The 10,689-nt window shown below is 49.6% G+C and overlaps 1 protein-coding gene across 1 annotated transcript in view; it reads left to right on the forward strand.

Moving 5' to 3' along the window:
- The window catches only part of CFAP298 (cilia and flagella associated protein 298), a 17,244-nt gene extending 6,774 nt beyond the window's left edge, over positions 1 to 10,470 (forward strand). Inside the window, exons 3-7 of the mRNA XM_007447415.1 lie at positions 949 to 1,016; positions 7,032 to 7,190; positions 8,910 to 9,041; positions 9,768 to 9,863; positions 10,155 to 10,470. Coding sequence (XP_007447477.1) covers positions 949 to 1,016; positions 7,032 to 7,190; positions 8,910 to 9,041; positions 9,768 to 9,863; positions 10,155 to 10,265 — 566 coding nt within the window. The 3' untranslated portion in view covers positions 10,266 to 10,470. The remainder of the gene's footprint in view (positions 1 to 948; positions 1,017 to 7,031; positions 7,191 to 8,909; positions 9,042 to 9,767; positions 9,864 to 10,154) is intronic.
- The last annotated feature ends 219 nt before the right edge of the window (positions 10,471 to 10,689 follow it).

The following is a 10,689-nucleotide window of genomic DNA, read 5'->3' on the forward strand; positions in this document are numbered from 1 at the left end:
ATCCGCATGCCAATGCAGGGGACACGGGTTCGAGTCCTGGTCCGGGAAGATCCCACATGCCATGGAGTAACTAAGCCCGTGCACCACAACTACTGAGCCTGTGCTCTACAGCCCGCGAGCCACAACTGCTGAGCCCATGTGCCACAACTACTGAAGCCCGCGTGCCTAGAGCCCGTGCTCTGCAACAAGAGAAGCCACTGCATTGAGAAGCCCGCGCACCACAATGAAGAGTAGGCCGAACTCACTGCAACTAGAGAAAGCCCGTGCGCAGCATCGAAGACCCAATGCAGCCAAATAAATAAATAAATAAAGTTTATCATGGATTCTTTAAAAAAAAATAAGATAAAATAAAAGACTATACTTGATCAGTTAACAAACACCTAAGTATGTTCTACGCCCTTAAAACACTATTAGGAGAGAAAGAAATAAAGTGTCCCTATAAGGCCTTTGCATGCTCAGAAATTTTTTTTTTTAGTATTGAAGATAATAGGAATTTCTAGTATTATTTCTTTTGAACTTTAACCTAGAAAATAGTTGGTTGCCTCCCACATCTTTTCATACCTAAACCCATTCTCAATTTGGAGAGATCTTCTGCTTTTTAGGAGGAGTTGCATCAATGAAAAGAATAATGGTACTCGTAAGAACAGTTAACAGTTTATTTTTACCAGTTCATTATTCATCTTTAACCAAGATTGTCTTAATCGCTTTTATTTTAATAGTTTTATATCTCTAGTATTTTCAGTGCTATGTTATTTATTAAGAATATGGAGTTTGAAAGATTTTTGCCTGATTTCTTACGGCCAGCTTTCCTGTATCCCTCTTGTGGATTCCACTCTTGTACTTTCTCTCATCTCACTTCCTCCCTGACTCAGACCGAAGGGATTAAGATGTTTAAGAAGAGTTTTAAAGATGGCTGTCTCTCCCCCCTTCCCTTTTTTATTTTCAAAGCTCCAAATGAAAAGATGAAGCAAGTTTTAAAGAAGACTATAGAAGAAGCCAAAGCCATAATATCGAAGGTTAGCTTTTAAAATGAAACCTTTCTTCCCTTCCCTTCGTTCCCTCCCTCCTTCCATCCCTCCCCCTCTCTCTCTTTCCTTTCCTTCTTTCTTTTTCTTTCCTTCTTTCTTTTTCTTTCTTTCTTTCTTTTCTTCCTCCCTCCCTCTCTCTTTCTCTCCCCCTCCCTCCTTCCCTCCTTCCTCCTTCCAGAGGCAAGGGAAACAAGCATGTTCGGGGTGGGCCCTAGATCTTCCTTTTCATAATTGTCCTCAGTCCTCCCAGTTCTTTCAGGTCTGACAGAAATGGTTATGGGCTTGTGTAAATGTGGTTCACATATGAATTGATGCATATATGATTTTGTTTCCTTAACTTTTTTTTTTTTTTTTTAGTTGAGGTATAGTTGGCTTACAATATTGTGTTAGTGTCAGGTGCACCGCACAGTGATGCAGTTGTGCTTTTTTCTGATTATATTCTATTTTAGCTTATTACAAGATATTAAATATAAGTTCCTGTGCTGTACGGTAAATCCTTATTGCTTGTGTTGTAGTTTGTAACCCTTAAGAACTAATGAAAGCGGAATGGGGAGATGTGAACATTGTAACCACACGCTGGATCTACAGATACCTGGCTGGCACAGCATGTGTTTATGACGAATTAGCTTTTTGTAATTGTCTTAAGTATTTACACAAAAAGTATTTCATTGAAGGAGAAACATACCATTGACATGCATATACTGTGAGTCTGGAGGAGGATAATTTAAGGATTTTTCAAGAATTGAATGTTTTTACCAGTCGCTTTTGTTTATGTGTTGCTGGTACTAGTTGCTCCCACCCGCCACTGTAGACCTTCTCACTCGATAACTGCTTTTTCTTCTGTTCCTCTCAATGCGCTGGGCATGACTGTCATTTCTAAACCAATATTTCCCAAATTCTTCAAGCTCTTAACTAATCCTTTAAGTGCTTCAGGAAAGGCTGCCCTTCTGGCTGTTAATATAGGAAAGACTCTGGAAAAGCCTACAAGGAAGACTTCGGTTAGATCCAGCGTTTGCAAAATGCATTTGACTGCAGAACCTTTTTTTCAAAGGATAGATAATAGCTAGTAACATCTAGTCAAATGGGCACATCTCAGAGCACGTTAGGAGAACAGTGGCCTGGACCCTGCTCCGCCCCCTTCACTCCCCACTCTTGCTTCTGTGGGTATCCTTCCTATTCATTTGTATCACTTCTTCCCATTGCCTGTGTGTATTTTTATAGAGTCATGTCATAGTTGAGAGAGAGAGGTTTCCCAGGGGCTCCAGTCGCTTTGCTGCAGCGATTTGCCCAAAGTTGCAGAGCTCCTGGGTGGCCAGGCCTCACTTCTCACCTGGGGCTCTTCCACGCTGCTTCCAAAATGCAGCTGGCGTCGCTCTCGCCTCCCTAGACCCTGCCCTGCGGGGGGCATTTAGCCCTGTGGGTCAGAACCCACTGGGCAAGCAGGGAAGGAAGAGTTCAGGTCCCAGCAGCCCCACTGTGACCAGTCCCTTGGCCCTGGGCCTGGGACTCCGCCTCCATCGCTCAGGTTCCTCAGGGGGAGAGTGGAAGACGGTGGAATACTGAAACTGGGGCTCCTTGGGGTGGGACAGTGGTGTCCATGCCGCCCCTCTTCCTGGGACCCACCCTCTGCTGTGAGTGGGAGACCAGGACAGCGGGGAATCTCTGTCGTCCTGAGGCCGCACCGTGAGTTTCTCTGTCACCCAACCATGGCATCTGGTGGGGAATCACCACCCTTGACATTGGTGGAGTTTTTGTAGAAAATGACCCCGTGGCGCCCCCTTTCTGCATATTATTGGTAGTGGGGGGTGGAGCCCTCTGAGTGGGACAGCTTCCCTCCGGTGACCCTGGATCCGGTAGATCTTCACACCGTCTCTACGGCACGTGCCCCTCATGGGAAGGCCTGATTTATTTTGGGGGGACTTATGACTTGGAAACAATTTCATAAGCCGCCCTGGCAGTAGGTAAGGCAGGAATATTACCTCCGTCTTACAGATGAGAACGTAGGTTTAGAGAGTTTAAATCTGGGCCTCCAGGGCATTCTGCCTTCCCTGGAGTGCATCAGCTTCAGGCCACGGGTGCTGCCTGGTCCCCTGTGCCGCCGGGACTTGGGCATCCACGCTGATGATATGTGTTGTACCAGGTCACAGGACTCCTGCATTTCCTCGGAAGCAAGGATTTTCATCTCCCTTCCGTGTCACTTGCCTACAGCTCGGTCAGGTTATAACTCACAGTTACTCAGCGCGGTTGAGGTTTCCCAGGGGCTCCAGTCGCTTTGCTGCAGCGATTTGCCCAAAGTTGCAGAGCTCCTGGGTGGCCAGGCCTCACTTCTCACCTGGGGCTCTTCCACGCTGCTTCCAAAATGCAGCTGGCGTCGCTCTCGCCTCCCTAGACCCTGCCCTGCGGGGGGCATTTAGCCCTGTGGGTCAGAACCCACTGGGCAAGCAGGGAAGGAAGAGTTCAGGTCCCAGCAGCCCCACTGTGACCAGTCCCTTGGCCCTGGGCCTGGGACTCCGCCTCCATCGCTCAGGTTCCTCAGGGGGAGAGTGGAAGACGGTGGAATACTGAAACTGGGGCTCCTTGGGGTGGGACAGTGGTGTCCATGCCGCCCCTCTTCCTGGGACCCACCCTCTGCTGTGAGTGGGAGACCAGGACAGCGGGGAATCTCTGTCGTCCTGAGGCCGCACCGTGAGTTTCTCTGTCACCCAACCATGGCATCTGGTGGGGAATCACCACCCTTGACATTGGTGGAGTTTTTGTAGAAAATGACCCCGTGGCGCCCCCTTTCTGCATATTATTGGTAGTGGGGGGTGGAGCCCTCTGAGTGGGACAGCTTCCCTCCGGTGACCCTGGATCCGGTAGATCTTCACACCGTCTCTACGGCACGTGCCCCTCATGGGAAGGCCTGATTTATTTTGGGGGGACTTATGACTTGGAAACAATTTCATAAGCCGCCCTGGCAGTAGGTAAGGCAGGAATATTACCTCCGTCTTACAGATGAGAACGTAGGTTTAGAGAGTTTAAATCTGGGCCTCCAGGGCATTCTGCCTTCCCTGGAGTGCATCAGCTTCAGGCCACGGGTGCTGCCTGGTCCCCTGTGCCGCCGGGACTTGGGCATCCACGCTGATGATATGTGTTGTACCAGGTCACAGGACTCCTGCATTTCCTCGGAAGCAAGGATTTTCATCTCCCTTCCGTGTCACTTGCCTACAGCTCGGTCAGGTTATAACTCACAGTTACTCAGAGCGGTTCCGTCTCGGACGTGGGCCCTGATGTCACCCTCTTAGTGCAGGATCCTCCATCCTTCCCTGTCCCCGCCCTTGCCCCCCAGCCCCTCGTCAGCGTGCCGAGGGTTCCCGATAACCCCTCTCCCCTACCTTGCCTCCCAGCCCTGCGGGGCCCGAGGTGGCCTCTTCCTGGCTCTGGGTCTCTGCGTGGCCTGTGCTCCTGGCCTGACCTCCTGTGCTGAGCAAGCTCTGACCTCATGGGGACTGCGGCCCCGCTGGCCCTCCCCGCAGCCTGTCTCAGACCCTTCCTCTCCTTGGGCTCCTGCCCTCTCACCTTCTCCGTGGCAGATCTGCCTCCTGCTCTGGCAGTGAGGTCGAGGCCATCTGGCATAAGCCCTTGGTTTTCTGTCCCCACTGCAGACTGTCTCTTCCTGCATCTCTCTCGTTCTTCCCTCGAAACTGACCAGTGTCTCCTGCCCCTGGGCTCTCCCACTTCCGCTGCTGCCCCCACTCCAGCTGGTCTGCATCCCCACTTCTAGAAACCCAGGAGGAATAATGCCTTTAGTCTCTCCTGTCCTTTGGCAGTATCTACTCTGTAAGCACACTTGGGCCTCTTTCCTTAGCCTGAAATCAGTCCTCTGCAGCTTAACCTTCCACCTGCCCCCACAACACTTGCCTCCCCCATCTTCCCACCCCCAGCAGCTTTCCCAAAGGAGAGGCCCCCAGATCCTCAGGCCAGAAACTCCCGGGTTTCTCAGAACCTGGCCTCTGTTTTCTTCCGCCACAGAAATGGCCGCCTCAGGGCCAACAGTGACCCCCCTCCTGCAAATCCAGGGGCTTTTCCCATCTGACTCCTGGACCCTCTCTGTCTTTCGACCACGTACATGAGCCTCCTCTATCCTGGTTCCCTCCCGGCTTCCTGGTTGCTGTTTTCTCTGGCTCTTGCCTCTTAAATTTGGTGTTTCTCAAAGTACTTTATCCTGAATCTCTTCTCTTTTCTTTCTGTTCTTTCTTCCTTGGCATTTTGTCTTCTCTGCCAAATACAGATTCCACTCTCCGCAGATAACTCTCAAATCTCTGTCCTCTACCCCAGCATCTTCCTTTACTTGCAACCTGAGTTTCCAGCTGGTTTCTAGAAGGTTCTACCTGAAAGTCCAACCAGCACTTCAAACTCAAGTTTTCTAGACCTGAACTCATTGATTCCTCTGCCCTGTGTTCTTTACCCTGCAGACTTTCCATTTCTACTAAGAGTCACTGCCGTCTCGGTTATCCAGGCTCAGCGTCACCTTCGTCACTTCCTCTCTGTCACCCGTATGCCTTAAGTCTGGTCCTGTACCATCCACTCCCATGGATTTAAGATGCATCTTAAATCCAACCCCTCCTTTCATTTCCACGGCCACCACTTTATTTAAGGCTCCCCTGATAACCTTTGTGTTCAGACACCAGCTGGGGGGCCTGCAACTCAGCTCTGACACTAACTACCCAGAGCTGGCACGGACGCCGCAAGCTAAAGGGTGAGGTCGTCAGCCAGACTTGCCCGACTTCAGGCACCAGGTGACCTGCACTCTGCCTGCTTTGGCTGCAGATTTGGAGGTTCCCACCACCCCACTTCAGGTTCAGTGATTTGCACCGAACACGCTGCAAGTGCTGTATTTCCTATTTTGTTATAAAGCATACAACTCAGAAACCGCCGGATGGGAGAGACCCGTAGAGCCAAGTTAGAGCCAGGGGCAGGGGGTGCAGAACCTCCGCGGCCTGTCCTCCTCCATGGACCCTGGGTGCACACTTTCAGTGTGCTCTCCATCCAGGAGCTCCACTGAGCTTCAGTGTCCAGGATTTTTATCAGGGTTTCATTGTGTGGACCTGATTGGTTAAATCAGTGGCCACATGACTGAGCTCCTCTCCAATCCCCTTCTCCAGAGGTGGTGATGATGGGGGTGCGGGGAGGGTGTCTGAAAACTCCAACCTGCTAGTCCCAGCTTGGGCTTCCTGGGGAGGCCACCCCTCCCCAAACTATCCAGGGGTTCACCTGGATCACCTCGTCAGCATGAACCCAGGTCTGGTCAGAGGGGGCTGGTTAGGAATAATGACAACCCTATCACTCAGGAAATGCCAAGGGTTTTTGAAGCTCTGCGCCAGGAACAGGGGGCAAAGACCAGATACACTCTCGATTACGTCACACCTTTCTCTGCACTCTTCAGAGCCTGCTACGTGGTCTGCCCCCACCCGGGTCCATTCTACAACCACTGCAAGATGAGTCTCACAGCATCACCACTCCTTCCCAGAGAAGCCACTCGCTGCCCATCGCCTCACTGTCAATGCTAACTCCTCAGCATGGCGTTCACGGCTATCCCAAAACAGGCTCCAGCCTGGCCGGCTAGCAGTGTCTTCCCTTCCCCAAGCTGCGTGGGCTGCTAGCTGTTACCTGCTTTTCTTTGCCGTTGCTTGTCCTGAAGCACTCTGTTCCCTGAGATGCCGTCCCCTCTGCCCTGTTTCCTGATGCCCTCTCGCATCTGTACCGCTGGACTGGGCTTCTTCCCCTCAGAGTGTCCTCTGCACTTCACCCCTCTTGGTGCCGCTCGTATCCTGCTTTATAACCTAGGTCGTGGTGGCCATGGCTCAGCCCCAGAGATAGACTGTAGTCACTTTGGTAGCGAGCACCGTCTGATTCTTTCGTTGCTCTGGCAGTATCTGGCACGGGTCTTGTACAAGAACTTGTTTGAGATTTGTTGAATTGATCAGCCGCATCATAGATAACAATGCCTGTAATCATTTTCAGAAACACGTGGAAGCCAATGTCTGCGTTACCATGGAAATGGTGCAAGACGCCTTGGACCAGCTTCGAGGTGCAGTGATGATTGTTTATCCCATGGGGTTGCCGCCATACGATCCTATCCGGATGGAATTTGAAAATAAAGAAGATCTGTCGGGGAGTCAGGTATGTGGCTCTTGGGGTTTCTTCCAGGTGAGTTCACTCCCCCAGCCCCCAAAGAGCAGAAGCCCCTCCGATTTGACCTTTCTCTGCTGATGTAGTTTGTTTCTTCATACACAGCTTTCCATTTTGCTAGACTAGGCTTCAGAGCAGAGTTGTGAATTCAGGGGAGGACCCCAAGGGCGTGCTCCTGGTTGAGGGCTTGGCCCACACACACAGGGGTGGCAAGAGACAAGGGAGTAACCGAAAACATTCCCATTTTCTTTGACCACTGGGAAGCCAAAACCCTAATTTGTGCCTATTTCTACCCAAGCGTATTGGTCCCTTTGCATGGAATTTTGTGTTCTAGCCTTATCTTTTTCCCCCACCCCCAATACATTTATTTATTTATTTGTTTGTTTATTTATTTATTCATTCATTCATTCATTCATTCGTTCATTCGTTCATTCATTCATTCTTGGCTGCGTTGGGTCTTCATTGCTGCACATGGGCTTTCTCTAGTTGTGGCGAGCAGGGGCTACTCTTTGTTGCAGTGCACGGGCTTCTCATTGCAGTGGCTTCTCTTGTTGTGGAGCACAGGCTCTAGGCACGCGGGCTTCAGTAGTTGTGGCTCGCGGGCTCTAGAGCGCAGGCTCAGTAGTTCTGGCGCATAGGCTTAGTTGCTCTGCGGCACGTGGGAGCTTCCCGGGCCAGGGCTCGAACCCGTGTCCCCCGCATCGGCAGGCGGATTCTTAACCACTGCGCCACCGGGGAAGCCCCTAGCCTTACCTCTTGCTCCTTATTATTTTCTTAGCTTTATGTTCCACTTTCCTTTGTTTTTCTCATTTTTTCATTCCTTATCCTATGGGACAGTATCTTTTTCTCTGAGCCATCTTAAATAGGCAGGATATGCAGAAGCAAACGAACAGCCCCATTATACCTATACAGCACTTCCTTAATTTATGATAGGATTATGTCCCAACAAACCCAGCGTAAGTTGAAAATATTATGTTGAAAATGCATTTAATACATTTAACCTACCAAATATCATAGCTTAGCCTAGCCCACCTGAAACGTGCTCAGAACACTTACACTAGCCAACAGTTGGGCAAAATCATCTAACACGAAGCCTATTTTATAATAGTGTGGTTTATTGAATACTGTACTGAAAGTGAAAAACAGAACTGTTGTCTGGTACGGACAGTTGTATCGGTTGATTACTCTGGCGATCACAAGTTACTGCCGCTGCCCAGCGTCACGAGAAAGTCTCATACTCTACATCACTAGGCCGAGAAGAAATCAAAATTCAAAATTTAAAGTATGGTTTCTACTGAATACGTATCACTTTCACACCATCATATAGTCAAAAAGTCATAAATCGAACCATCGTAAGTCAGAGGCTTTTGTATTTAAACACTCAGCAGGATCCCCGTATTCTTCCCTGGCAGTAACATAAAAATCCATCTAAGACGGACCTTATATCATGGATGAGGGTGCAAATGAGATAGGATACCCGCCACCTTCCAGAAGTGACCTGAGTCAGGGCATGAGCTGAAACTAACAGGGAAGGTGCTGAAATGAGTGAGGGCTTTGAGTAGGGGGCATTAGTGCTGCCCGTGGGAGACGGCAGGGGAGGGCAGGGTGCTGGAAGCCTGTCCCACTTCCGATGCTCCCTGCCCCCAGGGCCGGGCCACAACCTTGGCCGTGTCCTGACTACCTTAAAGCTGGTTCTTACCGTGAACCCAGGCAGCACTCAGTGTCATCACAGAATCAGAGGCACAATTGTGGTGGGCAGCGAAGGAACTAAGACGAACAAAGAAGCTTTCGGACTACGTGGGGAAGAATGAAAAAACCAAAATTATCGTCAAGATTCAGCGGGTAAGTACTTTAACATGTCACTATTTTTTTACTTACTTGCAAACTGATAAAAGTTTACATTAAATCTGAAAGACTTAAACTGTTGTGCAGACACTTGAATCCTGCCGGTCCAGAGGCTTCAAGCCAAACCGTCCTCTTTATGGAGCAACGAAAACATGAAATGCGGATCGGTGGACAGTGTCTGGAGCTTGTTTTAATTGGCGGGGAAAGGAGAGTGTGCTGCGCTCATTTCAGCTTTAAAAATGGGGCTTGCAAGTAACTAAAATGTTTCTTGAAATGAAAAATACAGCCCAGGGCACTGATCTCAAGTTTTTCTAAGTGCTGACAGTCTGTGAAAGAGGTGGAGAGCTGGAGACCTGTAAGGACTTCGTGTGGAGCCGTATACCTGCAGGCTGCTTTGTTATGTGCTCTCTCCTAAATCATCTCTCTCTATATAGTTTGGGGGCAACAGGGTCCCCCCACGATTATCTCTACCCCTCCCTCACTGGACCTGCAGTGGCTGACTTGGGAATGGCTGTGACCAACATGGCACCACCCAGCCTCCACTGTGAGGGCCCAGGGCCAGAGCGAGACTCCCCTCGTGATTCGCTGTGGATGATCAGAGATGCGTGACCTGTTTATCTTTAGCAGTCGGCAAAGGCAGTTGTAAGGCGTGAGCTGTAACTTCCTGGGTCGTCCTTATAAGAACGCCTCAATCCGCAATCTGCTGTCCCCCCGTCTTTTCAGAGGGGACAAGGAGCTCCAGCGCGAGAACCCATCATTAGCAGTGAGGAACAGAAACAGCTGATGCTCTTCTATCACAGAAGACAAGAGGAGCTCAAGGTACCGTGTGACTGACGGATTCTCAGCTAGCTGGCGCCTGGGGCGTTCACCCCCTCACCCCCAGGCCTTACTCTGGGCACGGGGGTAGCTCGGGGGGCTCTGCTGGATGTGGTGAGGGCACCTCCTGAGCTTCAGCCTCGCCAGGGCTGTGGGGGCCCTGCTTGGTGTCCGCCTGCCTTAGGCTCTGGAGGTGTCCTGCTTCTGGGGACGTGGGGAGCAAGGAGGTTGGTCGTGGGTTCTGCAGAACACTTTCCTGAAATGCCTTCCTGAGCATAATACGTTTGTGTCCAGAAACTGGAAGAAAATGACGACGATTCCTGTTTAAATTCTCCGTGGGCAGATAACACTGCTTTGAAAAGACATTTTCATGGAGTAAAAGACATAAAGTGGAGACCAAGATGAAGTTCAGCGGTTGATGAGGCTTTCTAAAATATTAGCTCACCTTTCCTTTAGGCAAAATAATAATAATAATAACTAAAAAGGACACCCACAGCTCTCTTTGAAAGTTGTTGAAATTTCTGGTTTTCCTAGTGGTTTTTTCAGTTTGAATTTTTAAAATAAAAGTTATTCAAGGTTTTAGAACTTAATAAATACATCCTCAAAAGAATCCGCCTAAACTATTTTTATTTCAGGATGACTATCTACTAATCTGAGGTTTTTCTTTGGCAAAATACTGAAGATGTAGTTACAAACATTTTTTGCTTCCTGCTTGCCTTATTTTATATTCTCATAACAGCTGCTGTATTGCAGGAGGTTGAAAGTACCTTTTCTCCCAGGGATCTGCTGTGAAACTTAGCTGTCAGTGGCCACTAGAGGCCGCCCGTCA

The sequence above is a fragment of the Lipotes vexillifer genome, unplaced genomic scaffold (genome assembly GCF_000442215.2).
Source record: "Lipotes vexillifer unplaced genomic scaffold, Lipotes_vexillifer_v1.1 scaffold689, whole genome shotgun sequence".
Classification (NCBI taxonomy): domain Eukaryota; kingdom Metazoa; phylum Chordata; class Mammalia; order Artiodactyla; family Lipotidae; genus Lipotes; species Lipotes vexillifer.